This window comes from Onychostoma macrolepis, chromosome 09 (genome assembly GCF_012432095.1).
Source record: "Onychostoma macrolepis isolate SWU-2019 chromosome 09, ASM1243209v1, whole genome shotgun sequence".
In the NCBI taxonomy this organism is placed as follows: domain Eukaryota; kingdom Metazoa; phylum Chordata; class Actinopteri; order Cypriniformes; family Cyprinidae; genus Onychostoma; species Onychostoma macrolepis.
This window is the reverse complement of record NC_081163.1, coordinates 32,397,024-32,420,900: the sequence shown is the minus strand read 5'-3', so window position 1 is coordinate 32,420,900 and position 23,877 is coordinate 32,397,024. Positions and strand designations below refer to the sequence as shown.

The 23,877-nt window shown below is 38.2% G+C and overlaps 1 protein-coding gene across 2 annotated transcripts; it reads right to left on the bottom strand.

Annotated features, from left to right (window-relative positions):
- Positions 1-498: 498 nt before the first annotated feature.
- fhl2a (four and a half LIM domains 2a) lies at positions 499-8,468 on the bottom strand. 2 transcript variants are annotated; one of them, XM_058787933.1, is made up of 6 exons: positions 8,345-8,468; positions 4,479-4,655; positions 4,133-4,307; positions 2,378-2,547; positions 1,982-2,168; positions 499-1,087 (listed from the first exon to the last, which is right to left on the bottom strand). In XM_058787933.1, exons 2-6 carry the CDS (start codon positions 4,632-4,634, stop codon positions 936-938), a joined length of 840 nt encoding a protein of 279 aa, XP_058643916.1. In that variant the 5' UTR covers positions 4,635-4,655; positions 8,345-8,468; the 3' UTR covers positions 499-935. The 2 variants fall into 2 exon arrangements, with proteins under 2 accessions (XP_058643916.1, XP_058643915.1); XM_058787932.1 differs by lacking the exon at positions 8,345-8,468 and adding an exon at positions 6,158-7,940.
- Between the last annotated feature and the right edge of the window lie 15,409 nt (positions 8,469-23,877).

Below are 23,877 nucleotides of genomic sequence, written 5' to 3'. Positions count from 1 at the left end.
TCTGAAATGTTAAAGAAAAAAGATACTAAGAACTAAATCATCAAAATTATAAAATGATACAAATTGATGTGAATTATGTAACCAAGTAGTTTCTGGACCTGTTGTCTAAATTCCAGCTGTACTTTCTGTGGATATGCACTCAGCCCACTTAATGGGGTGCATCCTGGGATGCTTTTACACATTGCGGAGTTCCCATGTACTGGACACATCTTGACTGCTTTCCCTTCACTATGTGCTCCAGCTTCATGAAATTCATTCCTAGGCACAGTTTACATTTGCCTACAGAACTCATTTCAAGCATTAAAGCATAATAATTAAAGTTTTTTGACCAAATATATTTTGCATATGCCCTGATAAGAGGATGCACATTGTTTTGCACAAACATTGTCAACACTAGGTGGCTCTATTGTCCTGTTTTATTATTTGAGCTGTACTGAGTGCTTGCTAGTGCAATAGTTCAGTTCATGTCATTCAATTAGAGAAACAAAAAACATATAGTCTATTTGTTTTAATAAGCTTTATTGATATTGCATTAAATGTACTTTATTTAGAATTCATCCTTAACTGTTAGATACACAAAAAGACCAAAATACTTTTTTTGCAAGTTAAGACATGGGTTATGCAACACATCAGAGAGCCGGTTAGATATTTGAAACAGATAATAATGGTTATTATCCTCACATTTAAAGTTTAATCTTTAGAACCAACTCTTTCCTCAGTCTTCATATTAAAGCAAGCTGAAATAACTCTCCTGAAATAAAGAAAATCTGCCTCTTGCTATACATACACTATTATAATATTTGCTGCAACAATGTTTACTATGTTTTCATGGAGTACCTAAATGTATTCGTTGCTCACACTGTTTCATGCTTTGCCGATGCTTTGGTTTTAACATTTTAAGTGTCATGCATGCTTGAATTGTTTCTTGCACGCTTTCACATGTCTTTGCCACACTCGGGACACAGGATGTCATCTCTCTCTGTGAGGAAACCTCTGCCCACCAGAGAGACTGAGCACTTCTTGCAGTTGAAACAGTCATTGTGCCACTGGCGCTCCTCAAAGGAGATGTACTTGCTTCCTCCAAGTCCTATATAGGATTGCAAACATGTTATGAGCACTGGCAACAAAGAGATGGAGCTGTATTGCATAACAGTTCATGGATGCTGGTAGATTTGAGCTTTTCACAATTTAAATATTGCCTTCCTTTTCAGTTTTTGTAATTTGAATTGGCCATGTGCCGCAGGATGTTGAAACTGGAATTTTTGGTGAACTTTGCAACTGGGCAACATTTTGGTCCATTAAATGTAAGTTAATTTATTAAATATCAGAAAACATATAAATATTTTCTCATCATATTTAGATAAATATATATATAGTATACATATTTGTATATAAATAATTTAGACTGGGACATTTTTTTTATTTCATTTTAATTCTACTTTCGTTAAACTCTAATAAAAAAACAAATTAAAAAAACAATTCTTCATCCTGTTTGTTACACCAGTGTTATTTTAGTATTTCTTATATACTATGATAGCATTTATTCATATTTTGAATTGGCTTTTATTTTTATGTTCAGTTGTTTGTTATGTTTTTAAATAGTTCTGTTTAGCTTTCATTTAATTTTATTTCAGTTTTAGTTTAAATACTTCAACTTATTTCAATTAGTTGCCAAGGTAGCATTTCTAATTTTAAGTTAAGTGTGCATTTTTAATCAGATATTTGCATTTTATTTTTATTTCAGCTTAATTTCAATTAACAAAAATATTTTTAGTATTTTAACTTTTAGCTAACAAAAACAACACTGTGCTACACTGAATTACATTCAAGAATGGACTTGGAATTTAAATACATTCTCAGTTTAATTCTGAATGGCACACAACCCTGATTTCAAACAAACATACTATACCTCATCATAATTGAGGTATTTCTGTATAGAAGCTATTTCTATTTGTAGTTCCATTTGTTGGATTGTGCATACCACTGATTGGGGTGGTGCAGGAGGCACATTTCTTGGCATACAAGTTGCAGAAGCAGTTGAGGCAGTAGGCAAAGTCATCACGAGAGGTGAAGCGCTGGCCAGACAGCTGCTGCTTACAGCCAGTGCACAGGAAACAGTCCTTGTGCCATGGCTGGTCATGGTACGTCACACCGCCAGTGGTGATGGGCTACACAGACGAGAAAGGAGATGAAGACATTGACTATGTTCAAAATAACATACTTCCCTACTATCTGTATGCATAGAATAGTTTGATTTTGTGACTGCATCGACTGTATTTCACTCATAGTTGACTGGTGTCTTAATGTTTAATGTACTTGTAGCCTGTATATTATTTAACTCCTGTAGTTTGTAGGTTACTTCAACTGTAGACTCTACCTTCTTGCAATGAACACACTGCATGGCAAACTGCTTTTCATAGCAGGGCACGCAGTAGTTATGGTTGTCTTTGGGGATGAAGCTCTTGGTGCCAATTGGTTGCTGGCAGCGCTGGCAAGTAAAGCAGGTCTCGTGCCAGCTGTTTCCTTTATGCTCCATCTTCCTGGAGCCTGAGGGAGAGAAGAGAGCCATCTTAGCCCAAATACAACAACATTCTGCTTATGAAGTGAAGCATGTTAAAATGTTTTTGTTTAAAAAAAAAAAAAAAAAAAAGTCACTTATGCTCACCTAGGATGCATTTAAGTTATCAAAAATATAGTAAAACACTAGAAATGTAAATTCAGTGTAACAGAATGTTCAGCATCATTACTTCAGTCTTCAGTGTCACATTCTTCAGAAATCATACTAATAAGCTGATTTGGTGCTCAAGAAGTATTTCTTATTATTAACAATGTTGAAAACAGTTGTGCTGCTTAATATTTCTTTTTAATCTTTGATGGATAGAAAGTCCAAAATAATAGATTAGATTTTTTCCCCATTATTAAAAGATATCTTTAAAAAAAAGCACAAAAAAAAAAAAAAGTTATTCCAAATTTTTGAATTGTAGTGTGTGTGTAGACAAATACAATTTTGAGATATTTTTATAGTTGAATGTAAATCAATTTATGAATTCATGTTAAATAATGTTCCCATAAAAACAATGTTTTGACCCAAACAGGGTCTTCGTCAGGTGTTGTTCATGCAAACGTGGACTTAATATCATTTTATTTATTTGATTATGTATTTCATTTGTCTTTATTTGTTTTGCTTGTTTACTCAAATAGGCATTTGGTCATATTTAAATGGCTAAGTGGCCTATTTATTATTATTGCTGTATTTTTTTTAATATAGTCAAATTACAAATATTTACAAAGTTTATATCAAATTATGTATGAGCAATTTCTATATAAATAATCATTACAAGACAAAATATCGGTTGTATATAGTCTTATTAGTCACAGATGATGGATAATTGACGACAGGTTTACAGTACTCCTCATATTATTTGCAATGCAGCAGGGAAGTTTAGCTGTTAAGAAGACAAAGCATCATTCTTTTTTTAACACATCCAGACGAAAGTCCAATAAACACCAGCCATGGTGCAACTGCCAGCAGTAGTGTAAACAGAGACAGCACAGAGCTTCATTGTTTTAAAAAGTCTGGCTCGTATCTTTTAAGTCCATGTGCTCCAGACTTGAAATATTACATTCAACTCAGTGAGAGCTGGAACATTCCACAGGACTGTGAGCACAAACTGAATCACATTAATTAAACAGACAAAACAGCTACTACACATACTGTATAATAAATCTAAACTTGGTTCCATCGAATCATTTTGATTGATCAATATTATAAAAAGGGTGGTTGATCATAAAACATAATGGGTTAATAAGAGTGTGACATTTTTACATGGTCTTGAGGGCCTGTCTTTGAAGATTTATGAATGAAAATGTATTACCAGTTAAGCAGATCACTTAATCTGTTGCTTTGACTTCATGACGGGCCTGTAATATATCTGTCTAATGGCAGTTATTCTTTCTTCACAAGATCTGGGCAAAGATCGACTCTGTGTGAAAGGAAGCAGTTTTCTTGTGCTTTAATGGAAAGAATGTGTTGCTGAATGAATAATTATGTTTTTATGGCAGTGCATGAGTATAAAAAAACACATCTACTGATATGAGGTAATAGTTCCTCCCACAGTGAAGAATCTCTTACCAGGCATGATGGTCTTCTTGCACTCATGGCATTTGGAGGAGTACTCATTAGAATAGCACTCGGTGCACAGCAGCTGCTCGTCTTTGGTGGAGAAAGGCTTGTCCACCAGTGAGCGCTTGCACTGGAAGCAGTGGAAACAGTCCTCATGCCAGTGACGGTCCTTGTAGGACAGATCCTAAAGCAGTAAAATACATACTTTGATGACCATTAAGAGATTGAAAAGTGCCTATGGACCACCTAAAGTTCATTTGATGACCATATGTTGCACTTTCCAGATCTGCAAGCTCTAATCTGATTGGCCGGTTTTATGCAACTTCACACAGCATGGTATTTTAAGTGATGTTACCCTGCAGTTGCAGCCGATGGGTTTCTTGCACTCCTCGCAGGTGTTGGAGTACAGGCTCTCATAGCACTTCACACAGTAAGGGTTTTCCTCACGAAGAACATACTTCTTCCCAAACAGAGACTCCTTACAGTAGTGGCAGTCATAACGCTCTGTCATCTTTACGTCTGCCTTTCAGTCCTGTGATGGAGAGTATGAGTATGAGGAGATGTGTGAAAATGCTAGAACCTCTGTGAAGATGATTGCAATCTTTATTTATATGTATTTTGCTCAAACTATCATTAACTATTGAGTTGTGAGATCGTCAGATTTGTATTTTATTTATAAACACCACTGTCTTGTAACCTGTAAATAAACTGGATATTTCTATATAGAAATGCATATTCTGCACTATTTTTAGGTCACTTATACAGTGATTGTGAATTTTTTTTTCCAGATGTTCTCACTTCCACTGAAGCTCAAGATGCTTTTTGGATCATCTCAAATCATGCTGGAGAACATGATCATCAGATTTTGCTTGTGAAATTCATACATCATTAAAGCAGTGTTCTTTTATTATTATTGATAAAGTTTTTATTAATATTTTGAATTAGATTATTATTTTTTTTTTTTAAGTTTTAGCATTTTTATCTATATATATAGACAATATATTGAAATAAAATTTTAATTTTAGTTTGTTTAGTTTTTTAGTTATTTTAGCACTTAAACAAAAATTAAAAATATGTTTTTAAATATTAATTTATTTTCAGTTAATGTTTATTTTAATAATATATAATAATATAATAAATACATTTCCCATTCAACATCTAACTCAAATTTGTTATGATAATAATACAATTGACAAAATTATAGGCAATTTCACTAGTGGTCTCAGACTTTTGGAGCCTATTTCATACATTTTGCATCATTTTAACATTAAACTCCTCATCAGCTTTTACTGATTACATTTATTTGATAATGGTTTTACAAAACAATCGAGAAATTAAGAAAGAAAGAAAGATGTTAAGAGATGGGGGGTTATAAATATGTCTTAGTGTTTAAGGAGATATCAGATGTTGCTAACCATAAGTCAAGTCAAGTCAAGTTGAGCTTTATTGTCATTCTGCTACATGTGTGGACATATAGTGGAACGAAATGTCGTGTCTCGCAGGACCACGGTGCTACATACTAGTTAGACATGAGATACACATACAGCAATGCAAATATAGGAAAAAAACAAAAACAATAGGGCTATACAACAGTTTAACATTAGAAGCTCAAGCATCAGTTAAATTCACTCTCTGCATGGGTAACAGTGATCAGTCATTCTCAGTGCTGGATGGAGCACACTGGAATTCCACAGTGTAGTACATCATAGCATCGTAACCAGCCTGTTATCTCACCTCCAGCTGTCAGCCATTATGTTGTGTATCAGCATGTGTTAGTGTGCATACGTAAATGTGCCTCTGCTGGCAAGGATGCGATTACCTATGAACATCACTATGAATGAAGAAAATTCCATCTTTCCTGTAACAGGTCACATAACTCTACTGTTACAACTCTGGTTTGATTTTAAACCTGATCTGAAAGCAAATCATTCAAAGAAACGTTGGAGTTCAATGTGTATCGTATGTGAAATTTATCGAGAGAGAGATTGTGATTTCTTCTAAATTATTCTTAATAACAGAATGACATCTACTCACGCGGCTGTCTGAGTCCTGGACCTGTTAAGCCTCTCTGCGTATTGTTCCCATGAGCCCTGTGATTCTGTGTGCCGCCTCACTCCGTGCCACCGCCTCAGGGGTCCCCAGTGTCCCGCACACGCTCTCTCCCTGCTCCTCAGCCCTCTGTTATCCCGTTGTGAGCGTGTCTAACTGAGCCCTCGTCCGGCCCGGGCTTCACTACTACACCAAATCCCCCTCTACTGTTTTACCATAAAAGGCAGCAGATGGAAACCAGGAGAAGCAGCTCTCTTGCTTAAAATCCTTCTAAGAAAATTCTTTGACTTGCACAGTCAGTCCTTCACTCCCCCCCTCCTCTGCTTCCTGTTTGTCTTGCCCTTTTCTGCAGTCTCACTTCTTCAGGCTTTCTCCCTTTCTCCATCCAACTGGCAAGCCATCTCAATTCTTTCCAATAGTTTCCTTCTACGTCTTTTCACACTATCAAAATAGCATACTGCAGGTTATTCTGACCACATTTTCTCGTGGAAATAGGTTTTCCATGGCTCTAAGCACAAGTCTGACCACGACTTACTATGTACTGTGCACACAGTATGACCATGACCATACTGTGTCACTAATTACTAATGTATTTTTGGTAACACTTTAGTGCAGGGACCAGTTCTCACTATTAACTTGCTTATTAGCATGCCTATTACTAACATATTGGCTGTTAGTACATATAAAGCACATATTCTGCATAAACATATTCTACATCTCTAATCTTACCCAATACCTAAACTTAACAGCTACCTTACTAACTATTAATAAGAGGCAATTTAGTTGTTAATGGTTTGTTAATAGCGAGAATTGGACCTTAAAATAAAGGTTGACCATTTTTTCCAGCAGCTTTCCTTCCATCGTACTGAACTTTACAAAATCTTGCCTTTGTTTGACACAGTACAGATAAACTTTTTTTTTTTTTTCAAGTAAAATGACTAAATTAACTTTAACTAAATTGTTGAAATTAAGTTTACTGAAATGATTTATCAATCAATTACTCTTATCTGCGATTGCTGTAAAGTGGTTTTCCAAAACTGCGAGAACCCTGAAACTGGTTCTTCGGTTTATAGATGTCTTGCCTTATTTTAATGTTTGTTTCATCTTATTTTATCATTTTAAGTCATCTTGAGGCCCTCTGGTTGAGAACCAATTCTGTAAGTTTCCAAATCCAGGGCTGTTTTTGGAAAAGCACAGTACTTACAACTTTGCCTGGATCTAAATTTAGGAAGCAAAATTAAAAATCTAAATGATCCTGTTTGTCAGCTGAATCATTCTTGACAGTTCGTAAAACCCTCTTTTAAGCTAATTTGCTTTTGTTTATGAAATTTTGCCATCAGCACACTTGATCTAAACTGATGTCCTCTAACAAAGTCTCTGTTGGGCATGACTTGGTATTTCTCTAACCTCTCTTTTTATAATCCTCAGCTGTGTTTGGAGACATCTGCGAGTGTCATCACACAAACATATCACACAATGCTAATTAAAAGTATAGCAGAGGTCTGAAAGATAAACGGAAAGCTTTTAGACGACACTAAAAACAGAAGCCAGACAGGTGGATGGAAGGCTAACCCTCCTGAGATTAAGACCACAAACTTCACACCTCCATTCCTGCTCCAGCACAATCCATATCCATGGAGAGAGTGAGACAAGAGTCTGGCCACCCATCACAACTCTATAAATGCCCACCGTGCCTTTTATCTTCACCATAAATGTTTTAAGAGAGACTTATAGCTGTCATAGACCTTACTGTGTCAGATGCAATGGCTATGGTAACCTGTTAACACAATACCAAGCTACTGTGAGACAAATTCTATGTTAGTAGATTCAAATTAATGTTTTTTGCATTTTTTTTTCAAAGAAATTACTAGTTTAAGTTGTAGTAACATTTCACAATATGACTATTTTTACTGCATTTTTAATGCTTTCTTCTGTCTAGAGGAGTGACGTGTTCACTTAATAGCTACAAGCAATGCAGAATGACAGAGGAAAAACCATAAAGAATAAGCAGCAGATGTGATGACATGGCATTGACATGACAGATACTCGCACAAATTTGAGTGATTCTGACAGAGAACAGGTTTAGTGATGGATGGTAATTGTATCATTGCTCACGAGTGTGATCTGGTGTTAGTAATCTACTTGTATAGACACAAGCTTCTGTGTTCTTACCTCAGGAGAAGAGCTGTCTGTCTGTGTGAAGAGTCTGGCCAGACTGAGCGTGGAGGCTCTGGGCTCGGGTTGTATGTTCTCCTGATTAAATTACTCCACCTATGGGGTGACTAATTGGAGTGGTAGTGTTTGGGCAGGCTTTTTCTATCAAGATGAGCTATAAATACACCAAAAGAAGCAGCACACTAGATAAAACACCATCTGTGTATGTAGTCTCTCTCTCTCACACACACACACACACACATACATTCCCTCTTACCTCTTCAGTGTCCTGTGTCCTTTTAAGGCCTCATTTAGTTTTGTGATAATTACATTCATTCTGAAATAAATATAAAATGATATTACTCTATTACAACAATTAAAAAAGATTTTATTATATTTTTGTCTTGTTTTCTAGTAGAAAATATCGAAAAGTATCTACTCCTGAAACATGCTTGAAAAGCAAAATTGTGTTATGATATTAAGACTTATTTTCAGAGAATATATCTTGAATTAAATGTATTATTCTTAGTCCATTAGTCCCAAGCAAACAAGAAAAAATATTTTTCTTGTGGATGTGGTTTATGAATTAGGATGTACAAAGTGGCTGCTCTTCATCAACAGGTGTAAATCTGGCAATTGTTCATTTTCAAAATCTTCATTTTAAAGGGCTGTGCCATTGTCACATTGCTATTTATGAAAGTAAAATACAAGCATGGAGAGAAAAGTGCTTGGACCCCAAAGTGTATTATCTAAGATTTTCTGTTTCATAGTAATAACTCTTGTCTTTATCATCTGCGTCATATTCCCTCGCTTCATTTCTGCCCCTCAAGCGTTTGTGAGCGAGAAGCAAAGCAAAGCAAACAAACAACTTGGGAAATGTTTACAGACCTCCTCTCTTGCAGTGAGCATTTTTCGCTATTGTTATTGAAACCATTTTAATGTGACAAAACACATTTTTATCTTGCCTTTAGTTATGAATCTTTAATGCAGATTTAAAGAAGTCAGAAGAAAAAAGTTTATGCACATGTTCAAAGTCCATCTAAAAGTAAGTCCTCACATAAGTTATTTTAAATACTCTTTCCCTACAAATGGTCTCTTATGCAAGCAATTTATGACACTGACCATTTAAACTAATTTGTACATTGATGTTTTTGCTTACAATGAAGCACAAGATGCTCTTTGGGACATTCTTAAATCATATTAGGACATAATAGATCATGTGGCTTGAGTGCACGTGACAGTATGCTAAGAAATGCTAATATCCATGTCAATTTGTAATTCATTTTTTCACTTAAATTGTATGATTGATAGTAAAATTTACAATGAAAAACTTCATTAAATTAGAAAAGAATGCAAGATGCACTTTACAAGTGGTCTCAGACTTCAGGAAACAACTGCACATATACAGTTTACAGAGGCCCCAAAAAGTATATGCACACAAAAGTCCATCCTAAAGGCATAGTTCACCCAGAAATGAAAATTGTGTCATCATTTACTCACCCTCATGTCTTTCCAAACCTTAAGATACTTCAAGATATTTTGAATAGCATTAGTAACCAAACAGTTTTGGTTGCCATCGACTTCAACTGTATGGACAAAAAACAATGAGAAATTTTTCAAACATATTTGATATGATTTTTATGTTCCACAGAAGAAAGTAATTCATGCGGGTTTGAAATGGTATAAGGGCGAGTAAATGATAACAATTTTTTTTTTTTTTTTTGGTGTGAATTATTCCTTTTAAAATGTATGATCAGCATAAGCACACATTCCAATCAAACATTTCACAAAAAGATCCTATAAAACAATAAACATTATTTTGAAAAAAAGTATTTGGGCACTTTCTGGCTTTTAGACGTTAGAATATCACATTCACAAATGTTTAGATGCAATAGCAAAACAAAAAAAAAAAAAAAAATCTTAATTTGTTTGCACTGATTGATTGATTCCGCTAAAGACATTTGTGTAAAAGCAAAGTGTTTTTGGGGCGCACTGTATATAGTCAGTGTCCAAATGAGAAGTATTCTTCAAGATACTTTCAAGAGGCTTTCAAGAGTCCCATCTCAGTCCCTCTCCACCTCTCTGTCGCTCTAGGGGATTGTGTCGAGGATGTTTTCCATGCGTCCTGATAACAGACTCTCTGTTTGGTTTCTGAGAATATTGTGGAGCTATTTTCTGCACCTTTCCATCTCTCACTCTTCACCTCGCTCCTTTCTAATCACAGCCTCCCCCACCTCCTTCCCCCACCCCCTTTATCTTTCTCTCTCAGTTATGTAGTGATCCTGATCCATGGAAATTTGGACACTATCAGATCTGCAATTTTAGAAATCTATACGTCTGTTTCATCAAACAAGTCCTGTTGTGTAGATGTATTTGTAGCTGTGATACTTAACACTGATAAAACAGCTGGGGATTCCCTCTGTTGTAGAAAGAAAGTGATTATAGATGATATTCAATAGGATGCAAGTGTGGAGTTTGGGAAGTCATCTCATCATCACAGCAACAGATGGACTAATGACGGAAAACACCCAACACATCTTTCATCTCAAAGCTTAAGCTATTACCAGCCATCCAGCTTGTGTTTCATATGCAGTGTGGATATTATTCACTGCCAGCAATCTATAACATTTGCCTTTTCAGATAACTAGATGTGTGTTGCTACCATACTGGCATCATTGAGACTCAAAACTACATCAGATGATGAATTAAACAGGAGAATGCATATTAGCAGGGTCTGTAGCTGTTAAAGAAATAGTTTGGAAATGTTATTATTACCCCTAATGTCATTACAAATCCATATCCCTCGTAAAAAAAAAAAGAAAAGTGTGTATTAATAATATATATATACAGTATACACTGTAAAAAATGACCGTGATTTTAACGGTAAAAAACTGTGAAAATGCTACAGTAAAAACATGTTAAATGGTTAACGGTAAGTTCCTGTAAAATTTACAGGGAAAAACCGTAAAACCTACCTTCCCAGAATTCCCTGCGTTGCATTTCAAATTTAGTTTGAATTTGATATTTTTCTTTGAAATAACTTTCTTCTTAGTTTTTTTTTAAAAATCAGATATGTTTATTAGGGTTGTATGTTACATCTAATTTTGTTAAATTAATGTTTATTGCATATTTCAGTTTATTGAGTCTCACCATGATAGTGTTTAGTGCTTGTGTGAATGACACTGTGCACTTTCTATATATGTTATTATTTAAAAGCTGCTTGTGATGGGCTTTGGTTCATCATGTGACTCTCTCATCATCACCTGCATTTGGTGGTTATCAGTGTATTTCAAAGGTACACAACAGATTTCAGTACTTCAATAGGTTGGTATATTAACATTATATCAGTTAATGAAATTACGGTATTTAACTGTAAATTTAAGTTAAAACCTAAAATGTTGTTACCGTATTTTTTATGGTAGAATTCCGGCAACCACAGCTGCCGTTTTTTTACCGTAAATTTTACGGAGTTTTTTTTTACAGTGTACTGTATAATACATAATTGTACTGAATGTGCACTTGCAGTATACTTCAAATCTTAATTCTTACAAAAGCGTATTCTTACAAAACTGTGCTTGCAGATGGCCATTTAGGTGTACTTAAAGAGAGTACACTTTCATTACTAGGTTTCTTAAAACACTTAAGTACATCTTTAAAAAGTGTGCTTTGTAATAATGTCAAATTAAATGTTTTATTTTAAAGTACATTTTAGATCATGTTTTAATCTTTTGTTGTGCTTTAAAGAATGTCGATGTGTTGACGTGATTATAATTTTGATTCAAAGTTCAATTTAAAGTTTATTTATTTGTTTGTTTGTTTACCCTAGTGAAAAATAAATATACTTAAAAGTATTTGAAATATATGTATTTCATGTTAAGTATACTACAAATACATTTTCATATTTATGTACTTAATAAAATGCCCTGCAATTGTACTTTTAGTATACTAAACTGGTATACTTCAAGTCTGCTAAATTGGAACAACTAATGTTGTACTTAATGCACTTTAATTGTGCGGAAGTACTGCTGAAAGTAGTGCCTCATCAAAAGTGACATTAAAACACATTTTAGGCTTATTACTAAGCAATACTCCATATAAAGTTTTATATCAGTAGGTCTCGAGTTATCTGTCAGTAAATGTCTTAATAGATTTGAACTATACTTAGTATGAAATAAATGTATTTTAAATATATTACCTTTTTACTAGGGTATTTATATCACTTTATGAGCAGATTTTAGAGAAAATTTCAGTATTCACATTAAGTGAATCTTATGGGGCAGTCTGGAATGGAGCTTCGCAAATCAGTCAAAATTAGATAAATATTTTTAAGGGTGGATGTCATCTGAGGAGAGACTGTGTAAGGGAACCAGATCACACTGAACCGTTAGGAAGAGCAGGAAATTTAAGTCAGATGTTTGTCCTTAATACAGCCCATCAGTTGACTCAGTGGGAGAGTCTGATCTAATTTATTTTCCCCTTACCCTTACTTATTCTTCCTAAGCTAAAACCTCCTTCAAAGAAAAAGGAGTAGATTACCCACAAATTAAGTTTTATCCTGAAGAAACAATGGTACGAAAACACTACCACCTTGTTCTTGTAGTTGTACAAAGCTGAGACTTTGCAGGGTGCAATTCAGAAGTACTTTTGTCCTGGATATCACCTGTTCAGTATTCATATAAAATGGCTAAAAAGATCCTGTAATTTTGTATAGTAGTTAAAGAAATTTCTAAGAACAGAATGCAAAAGCGAATGGTATACGCTACTGTTTAGGTAACCCAAAAAATGGTAGGATCTAAATATTATTCAAAGTCACTAAATTAACCTAAATACATTAATTTATACCAACTAAACATATTTTTATTGGTTAAATCTTTAAATCAAAAATTGCATGTTAGCACGTTACTAAGAGCAGATAGTACTGTAGGCTTAAAGGAAAATCATACTGGGTTGTTGTTTCTATTCCTAATCAACTCAGCCAAAGACTTTTCGACCTCAAACATAAATCTAGCGTACCCGAGCCACTGGATCAACTGGCCATGCTGTAATGACGTCTCTTTCCATTAGGCAAACCCCTTCTACATTTCAGTCCTAACAAACATATTTTCATATAAACCACATAACAAGAGATCAACAACCCTTTCCAATGAGTCTCCTCCAGACCGGCCTCACTCATCTCCCAATCTTGCCTCCAGCACTGATGAGTCTATTAATAGTATCTCATTCCATGAGAGGGTTAAGAGAGGCTTACCAGCCTGGAGGTAACATTCCAAAAGACTGCTCCTCTCCTTAGTGCCAGCACAAACAGACTTAAGCGAGTAAAATCAAGCAAGTTAGACAGCTACACATACTCAGAGTTTATCTTGAAGCTGTTGTTCATTGGAACCTCAAACCCAACAGGCTTGTATTGAAGCATATCCTTTGTCAATCAACATGCAAATACAATATGTATATATAAATTAAGCAAGGTTGCTGACAGTGCTACTTTAATAACTTGAAGTGCAACGATGGTACAATGATGGTGTGGAATTAACCAGTTGAGTGAATGATGAGTCAATGACTCACCCATAAAAGGCAGTGGGTGCTTCTCAATCAGAAGGATGCATCCTAGTAAGGCTGCATATCGACGGATGTCTCGATTTGAAGATCTTTAGAAGGCAGTAGTTTCATGTCCTTTATTTCACCTGTTTTCAAGGTTGCATCAGGTGTACCCTTGGTGTCCTTCAATGGCCAACAATCCTTTGCACAAATTCATGAAAAAATAATTACCCGAAAATGAATTGGCAATTATTTAATGTAAGACAAAAAAGTATTTTGGAGACAAAGGCATTTTTATTTATTTTTTTGCTGTTGTTGTAAATGAATCACGTAATGCTAAACTGTGTATAATGTAAACCACTGTGCGACCACAAACTGTTGCCATTGCTTGTATTGTGTTAACAGAAAGTCCTTTAATATAAAGTATTATACAAATTGTAATTTTGGTAGTATTTAATAGTATTTTCATTTCGTGACCACGGGAGAAAACATTTATGACGTTGCCTTGTGCACTTTCTAGACCATCACATTATAGTGTTTAACGAGCCCGGTCTCATGAAAATACGTATAAACATTACGCCCAAAAAAAAACGAAAACTCGTGGTATTGATACGCAAAAATGGACTTTGGCGTTTATATGCTACGCGCGTTTTTGGCGTGCATATAATACGCAGTTTTCGCATACACGTGATAAGCATCTACACCACAACCCTAATTCTACCCATCGTAGCATATACACGCCAAAGTCCATTTTTGCGTATCAATACCAGTTTTTACCAAGAGTTTTCGTTTTTATCTGGCGTACTATTTATACGCACTTTCATGAGATCGGATTGGTTTAATACTGAGCAGGACTCTAGCCTTGAACCCTCAGAAGAACTAGACTTGGAAGGATGAATCCTCTCTATAGTATGCGTCTTTCCATTTCAGAAGCACCCAGTTACTTGTTTCTTTCCTATTCCTATATTGGTGTTTGGTGATGGGTTTTTGGCTCAAGGTCTGCATTTAAAGTCACACCAGAGATTTCTGCAGACCAGTCAAGTTCTTCCACACTGACTGAATCAATCATTTCTTTTTGAACCTTACCTTATACATGGCATTGTCATGTTAGAATAGAAAAGGGTCCTGTCCAAACTGTTGCTATAAAATGAGAAGCACATAATTCCCTAGAATATCATGTTTCAACATTAAGATTTATACACATGGAAATTACTAAAGTAGTCAAACCTGTTCATTAGAAGGGGGTGTCTCAATACTTTTGGCAATATAGTGTATTTAATGCATCACATGAAAAAAAAAAAACTGATTTGATAATGTCAAAGTTTTTGGGCATGAAAAGAGCACCAAACACATAACCTTAACCTTTCCTACAAATGTGATTAGAATATCCTCACATTAAAGCTCAGAATGTGCACTTTAAGCACATATTCACTATATTACTGTAACTTGAATATGTTTTGGTAACAGCTAAAATAATAATTAAAAAAAATGTGCCTGTGTCCAAATATATATCGACCTAACTCTCTCGCTGTCTGTGTGTCTGTCTGTGGTGACGAGTCGCTTGCCTCCCCCCTTATTGTCATCACCACCCCGTCCCTTATTCGCCGCCCTTCACCTGGTTCCCGACAGGAGTGGGTGTGTGAGAGAGGAGGGGCGCTGAAACAGCGAGGGCTGGCGGCGTGTGATGAGGCACACCTGAACCGAATGGAGCCTTATCACCGCCGCTGTTCAAATACCGAGCGCGCCTCTCCTCGAGAGACCAGTCTCTTCCCCCCCCCGTGCATGCACGCTGGTGTCCTCGTGGGTCCAGGAAGGGAGCGTGGAGGGACTTCCAGACATGAGCAGCCGGACCCACGGTCCGGACGAGACCACACCCGTGTTACGGCCGTCGGGCCAGGATGCCGGGCCGACCCAGTCCCGCCGAACGCCGTGGGCCAAGAGGAAGAGCCGCCGCTATGATGAAGCCACCGCCCCTGGCACCCAGACCCGAGTGGGAGCGCGTGCGGCCACTGGCTCCGCCCCTTACCTGGACCCTCCCTTCCAGAACACTGCCCTCCTTCACAAACCCCGCAGCACATCCCCTGTTTATTTTGGACACTTTATTCCCTTTTGGACATTATTTTATTGGTCTTGTTTAATAAAAGCCTCTCCGAGGCCTGACGCCACACCCACTGTGTCTGTCGTTGGCTCCTCCCGCCACAATATATATGTCAGCAATACACAAGGGGAACACTCAGGTAAGTGGCAGTAACAGACTTTATTTTGCAGAGTGGCAGCAGATCAAAACGGCAAGAGCAGGTAAGTAACAACAGTTCAGAAGACCAGGCAATGGAACTTAGCTGGGAGAATAACAAGAGTCCTTTCTTGATTTCCAGAGGGCTGAGGAGCAATAAGAAGTGCAGGAGAATACAGATGGAAACACTGGTAGGTACACAGAGTCAGGTAAGAGTCACTAATAGCAACCTTGAGACCAGACACCAATACTGGGGAGCGAGAGTGGCTTTATAGCAGCGCTGATTGGCAAAACAGGTGCAGACAATTAGAAGGCTGGTGATTGGGAATGTGGAAGTGTGGATGGTGATGTGGATGTGGATGAACAGTACCTCCTCCTCCACGGGTGGCTCCTGATGCCCGTGAACGGTGACGGGGACGGCCTCGACCTCTGGGAGCAGGGCGATCTGGATGATGAAAGTCTTTCAGTAACGAAGGGTCCAGAACATAGTCCTGGGCAACCCATGACCTTAGCCCTCCCAGTCTACTAGGTATTCCAGCTGGCCGCCCTGTCACCTAGAGTCCAGGATGTTGTGGACTCGGTAAATGGCTTGGTCCTCCATGACCTCTGGAGGAGGGGGCACGTCGGCTCGCCAGGACCTGTGGCAGAGGGAGTGAGAGGATCAGTAAATGGCTTAAGGAGAGAGGCATGGAACGTGGGGTGGATGGAGTATTGTGCGGGAAGTTGTAACTGATGTGACCCCGATCGTGTATGCATTGTAACGGTATTAATCCGATGGTTTGCTGCCTCAGAGAATTCTGTGCATACTTGGCCCAGAGTAGGAATCGGCTCCAGCTGTGGTGATCGTTATGGCAGTACGACCTGAGATACCACCAGAGTTCTTGAATCATGCGCTCAGTCTGGCCGTTTGTTTGGGGGTGATAACCGGATGACAAGCTGACTGAGACTCTGAGGAGCTTGAAGAATGCTTTCCATACCCAAGAGATGAATTGCATCCCAAGATCAGAGACGATGTCCTCCGGGAGTCCAAAGTGACGAAACATGTTGAAATAGGGGCTCAGCTGTTTCAAAGGAGGTGGGAAGCCCCTTGAATTGTAATAACTTGCATGCTTTGGAGAAGCGGTCGACTACTGCCAGGACACAGGTGTGAGAATCGGAGTTGGGAAGATCAGAGACAAAATCGACTCCGATGTGGGACCAGGGCCAGCGTGGTACAGAGAGAGGGACCAGTTTTCCAGCTGAGAGTCATCGAGGGGTTTTGGAGATGGCGCGGACTGAGCTGCGTTGGACAAATCGGGTGACATCATTGGCCATGTTGGGCCACCAGTAGCGATTCTGGAGGACCGAGAGGGTTCGCTGGCTGCCTGGATGTCCAGAACCAGGAGACGCATGAAGCAAGTCCAGAAGGTTGAGATGTAATGATGTTTGCACAAAGGTTTTACCTTCTGGACCTCCCAGTGGAGCAGGTTCTTTCTGGGTGGCACTGCGGATTTGATCATCAATGTCCCACAGGATAGGACTAACGATTACGGCTGGAGAGAATATGGGCTCAGGAATCGATGGACTGTCAGGTTGGTGAACTCAGGAAAGTGTATCCGCCTTGATGTTCTTTGATCCAGGCCAGTAGGTTATGGTGAAGTGGAACCTGGCGAAAAACAAGGCTCACCGGGCTTGACGTGGGTTGAGTCTTTTGGCATTCTGGAGATATTCAAGATTTCGATGATCGGTTATGACAGTGAATGGATGTTGGACTCCCTCCAGCCAATGCCGCCATTCCTCCAGGGCTAGCTTGATGGATAGTAACTCTCTGTTGCCGCCGACCCCGATGGTAGAAGCGTCCACTTCCACAACGAAGGGGAGCTGAGGATCTGGGTGAGTGAGGATCGGAGCGGTGCAAAAGACCTGCTTGAGGTTCTCGAAGGACGTGAGGGCTTCAGGGTTCCAGGATAGAGACTTGTACTTCTTCCGGAGTAGAGAGGTGAGAGAGGCTGTGAGGTGACTGAAGTGTTGGATGAACCGGTGGTAGAAATTGGCAAAACCTGGGAAGCGCTGGAGTTCTTTGATGGTTTGGAGTCTTGGCCAGTTCCTGATCGCTTGGACCTTCCCCTGGTCCATCTGAATACCATCTGGGCTGATGATATACCCGAAGAACTGGATGGTGGTTTTGTGGAATTCGCACTTTTCAAGCTTGAGAAATAGATGTTCTCTCAGCCTCAAGAGGACCTGCTCCACATGGTGGTACCCTTAGGGAATGTGGCTCCAGGCAGCAGGTCAATGGCACATGCCCAGAGCAGCACACTACCAGACAGGAGCAAGATAATAAAGGCCACCCTGGATCGATCTGTGATGAACAGATCGGGTTGCATCTCGATATATAGTGAACATTGGAGCAAAAATCCACTACATTCCACTGTCTCACCCGAGATCAAGATGGCAAGAGCAGGTAAGTAACAACAGTTCAGAAGCAATGGAACTTAGCTGGGAAAATAACAAGAGTCCTTTCTTGATTTCCAGAGGGCTGAGTTGCAACAGGGATCGCTGGAGCGCAGGATAATACAGATGGGAACACAGGTAGGTACATAAAGTCAGGTAAGAGTCACTTATAGCAACCTTGAGACCAGACACTGATACTGAGTGAGAGTGGCTTTATAGCAGCACTGATTGGCAGCAACAGGTGCAGACGATTAGAAGGCTGGTGATTGGAAAACGTGGCAGAGTGGATGGTGATGTGGATGTATCCCTGACAATATATATATATGCATATAATTTATATGTGTGTGTGTGTGTGTGTGTGTATGTAAAATATGTGTACACCTATTTGTATTTATAGTTTTTTTTCAAAATGTTCTAAAGCCTATATGAGTAACTATGCAAAAAATGAAGGGAAATACTGTTTATGAATATGTGTTCAACTTTATGTAAACCCATGCATGAACTCATGAAAGAGAAATTAATTAACTGTGTGTTTCAATAAAGCTATTACATGTAAAAAGTGCAGTGCAGTTTTTGCCTTCATTACAATTTTTTTTCTTTGTACTGTATCAGTATATAGCCATACATGTTCCATGCACAAATATAAGCACTACTTTCCCATATATGGAAATGTCTTGTTTAATATAATGCATTATAATTTCCATTTATTTCCATGTTTTCCCATTTTTGTTTGTTACATTTAGTTTTGCTGGTTATTACTATCCATTTTTCTAATAATTTTATACTTCTACTTCCTAATGTAAATAATGAATTAAATGTTATTAATAATGTCAGTGATGCTAAATTATGGGTACATGACTATATATGAGCAGCATATACCTGAGGCATCATTGCCAGATGTAAATTTATTTTTAAATATTCCTTTAATTATTCATTTAACATTGGTGTGTGTGTGTTTGGGACAAAAAAAATCCATTTTACAAAACGAATTAGTTGCTTCAGAGTCTGTGTGTCACAATGATCTTAAAGACCCAATCAAATGGTTTGCTGACTTTCTTTCTCATGTGGACTTCCTGTTGAAATAGGAATTTTAGAGATGAAGATGAGAATGAGGATGAGTTTTTTGTCACAATCTCTTTAACTCTTAGCAATCTCAGCAATCCACCACTACAATCGGTTGTCCCATTATTTATAAAAATCTACTTATACACATGATTCTTAAGTAGTTTTAATATCAGCTACTTTTAAGTGTTTTTCGAATGAGCTACTTTACCTTTACGCGAGTATAATAACTGGATACTTTATACAACACCAACCTAAACGCACTTTTTGTAAGTACAAAACAATGCAGTCTGCTGTGCTGACCTACTCATGATTTAGTTTTTCAGTCCATGTGTTGTTCAAAATTAAATTTGGGAGGTATGTTTTCCACAGAGGTGCTGTTCTTTATCAGCCTAATATTATAAAATCATGACTAATTTTATTTTGGTAATTAAATTTATTACATTTACATATTTATTCTGCAGACAATGTCTCTGATCTTATGGGTTTCAAAGGGGCGATTGATTCCTAAGTTTGTCAAATGCAGTTCACTTTGCGTAACCATGCAGAAGCTCATGTTTCTTCAGTTGGACATGGAGCCAGAACAGTAAAATCTAGAGTCTCTTGGCCATGCATTGTGCTCAGGCCTCTAAAGCCCTGTGGATATTTGTTGCATGGTTGTGCTGCCTGGTATCCTAGCAGACGTGGTTATTTTTAGGGAGTGGGCTATAGGAGAAACTGCTTTCTCTCCAGGCTCTCCGTAGTTCACATCACTCATTGAAATGTCCAGGATGTTTTTCTGTCAAATGACCAGTGACCTTGAGGTTATTAATTGAAGAATTAGCCATAAAAGTTAGCCATAAATTAGTAACAAATGGTCCGTTAGGATGCTGTCTTAGAAGCCTGCATATTCATGCAGTAGACAGCAAAGCTAGCAAGTTTTGGAACAGAGCTGTCCTCTTTCCACCAGTCTCACCGGAGCGATTTGATCTTCTTTATTAATAGTGCAGGGGGTTAGTTTGTCTCTCTAGTGTTTATCTAGCAAATCTAGCACTGCTGAGGTGGAGACAGCTGGGACTGAGTATTTAAACACAAAGGCACTCCGTGGACAGAGTGCATGGCAAGGGCCATGGACATAGATCCCCTCAAAATCCTGCACTATGATTAGTGAATGAGAATGGCAGGAGGAAAAGCCAACTGCCACAGATATCAAATGCATTCATTGCTCTGCCGTTCCTGTCAAACTCACCCACCAGCTCTGTCATTACAGTTTTTTTTTTTTCAATTGCTAACATCCTTTTGTCTAATCTGTAGTCACATTTGCAAAACTCTAAACACAATTAGCACAACATCCGTCTGTTGTGACTATACCATTAGCATAATTTGTGTTGTTTTCACACAATATGCAGTCAATTACCATGTTTCTAAAATGCTTACATTTTATTTTCATACAAGCTTACCCAAAACCAATATCATGGATCTTTTTAGTCATATTTACAAATCCTTAAACACAGCATGTCAGAATTGAAGACCTAATGTTCCAAACCTTAAATATAGTATAACGTTTCTACTTCTGCTACAACAGCAGCTCAAAAGTATTGAAAAAATCTCTGTATATAAAATATTGTAACAACTGATAATCACTTTTAAGTAACAGATCACTGAAATATTTAGAAATAGCTGATTCCAGTCTCAGTTGGAGGAATAGTCAAGTGTTGAAGCTCTTTCCATTACATCAACAGCACAGACTAAAAAGACCTCTTTGAATTGGTTTTGTGGATGCAGAACAACACAAAGAATCAGCAAGATAAAAACTAATGCCTGGGAGAGGGAGAGGAGTAGTTGGATCAGAAAAAGGGAGAAGAGGGAGAGGAGTGAGAATGTGTGTTAGACTGTGCATTTTTGTTTGTTTGTTTTTCCCCCTTACATATGCGGAACCTATGAAAGCTTATTTCTGCCAGGGAATATAAAGGGTAAAGGGTAATTGTGACTTTATCGCAGAATTCTGACTTTTTTCTTGCAATTGTGAATTTACAGTATCTCACAATTATGATAAAGTCTGAATTGCAAGATGTAAACTCACAATTCCAATATCACTGTAAAAAAATTACTGTGATTTTAACGGTAAAAAAACTGTGAAAATGCTACAGTAAAAACCTGTTAAATGGTTAACAGTAAGTTCCTGTAAAATGTACAGGGAAAAATCCGTAAACTGACATTCCCAGAATTCCCTGCGTTGCATTTCAAATTTTGTTTGAATTTGATGTTTTTTCTTTGAAATAACTGTTTCTTCTTATTTTTTTCATCATGTGACTTTCTCATCACCACCTGCATTTCATGGTTATCAGTGTATTTCAAAGGTACAAAACAGATTTCAGTACTTTAATAGGTTGGTATATTGAAGTTTTTGCCTATTGCTTCCACACTAAAACTGAACGCTTAGACCAAAGCCTCAATACCTAAACTTCTTGTAGCATACCTTAAACACAGTGTAACCAAAGCTAAACCCCATTGTCAACTTTGCACTTTGTTTGCAATTCTATAACACACTTATTGCAAAACACTACACACGTTTTCTTACATTAGACACTTTGTTCAAAAACGAAATCACCTGTTATCATTGGGAAAACATTCTGTTCAAAATGCAAAACTCATCGGGCAATTGTAGGCACTTACATACACACCTAAAAACACTTGCACAGAAAACAGAACACCAATTGGTCTGAGCCTTAGCACTACAAACAGGCCTCGGGTAAGCCATTTTGAGAACTTTGCAAGCATGGAGGCAATGAGAGTCGGAGTAAGAGGAGGACAAAGAGAGAGAGGAGTCGGACGTGGAAGAGGACGATGATAAAGACGAGGACCAGTGCGGAGACGTGTATCAGATGACATCAGGGCTACTCTGGTGGACCATGTGATAAATCATGGCCTGTCCATGAGGAAGGCTGGGCAAAGAGTCCACCCTAACCTCAGTCGCTACACAGTAACATCGATAATAAGGACATTCCAACAGGAGAACAGGTATATCTTCAGGTTTCTACTCCAGACTGTACCTACAGTATGTGTCACATGATTCTGTATCATATTACAGTATTACTGTACTAACAGTACTATACAAAAATGGGTAGTGCTGTGAAGTATATGTAAAGGAATACCATTGTGATGTTACAGTACTGTGTACAGTATGTGAAAAAGAACCTAACCAATGACATCTTGTGGTGGCATTTTCTACAGAATGGTTGAACGACCTCCTCAAGGTGGAAGGGAACGGCTCTTCACTCAACAACAAGAGCTTGCCATCATTGAAATGGTGCGAGAAAATAATGCAATCCGACTTTGTGAGTTGCAACAACGCATAATTGCAATGCATTCAACAATATCAACAGGGTCAGCATTTCTACACTAAGTCGCATCCTGCAGAAACATAACTTCAGAATGAAGCAGCTGTAATTTATCCATTTGAGAGGAACAGTGTCAGGGTCAAGGATCTGCGCCATGATTATGTGCAGGTATGTGTCACTTTACTTTACATACTATATATTGTGATGTGGGAATGAGGGTTTATGCTGCCACCTGCCTTGCCTGTAGCTTGTAGTTTTTGTCTATACTGACCCAACCCAGCCCCTACTTGTGTGAAAATATAGACATTGTAGTTACTGTATGTGTTTTCAGTAACTCTATTCAATATTTTCTGTTACAGACAGTTCTGGATTTTGATGGCGGTGAACTGCCACATGAGTTCATCTATGTGGATGAGGCAGGCTTCAATCTGGCCAAAACCAGGCGTCGGGGACATAGCGTAGTTGGACAAAGGGCTGTTGTAAATGTCCCTGGGCAGCGTGGGGGAAATATCACCTTGTGTGCTGCAATTAGTGTCCAAAGAGTCCTGCATCACCATGCCACTCTAGGCCCCTACAATACAGGACAGATCATTGCATTTCTAGATGCACTACATGCAGTTGTGCAGGACAGACCACAGCAGCCCAGGTTTGTTGTCATCTGGGATAATGTTAGTTTCCACCAGGCTGCTCTGGTCCGAGATTGGTTCAACAACCATAACTATTTCACACTTTTATACCTGCCCCCTTACAGCCCCTTTCTAAATGCAATCGAGGAATTATTTTCTGTGTGGCGGTGGAAAGTATATGATCGGCAACCACACGCCCGCATGACTCTTCTACAAGCAATGTAAGAGGCATGTGGAGACACTGAGGTGGGATCAGTCCAAGGGTGGATTCGGCAAGGCGATATTTTCCCCGATGCCTAGCGAGGACATCGCCTGTGATGTTGATGAGGTCTTGTGGCCAGA

Bases quoted from the DNA above. Each gene is read 5' to 3' on its own strand.
- fhl2a (XM_058787933.1), bottom strand. From the start codon at position 4,634: ATGACAGAGCGTTATGACTGCCACTACTGTAAGGAGTCTCTGTTTGGG. The intron at 2,548-4,132 runs GTAAGAGATTCT...TCTCTCCCTCAG, and splicing joins CAAGAAGACCATCATGCCTG to GCTCCAGGAAGATGGAGCAT. The intron at 2,169-2,377 runs GTAGAGTCTACA...TCGTCTGTGTAG, and splicing joins AGTGTGTTCATTGCAAGAAG to CCCATCACCACTGGCGGTGT.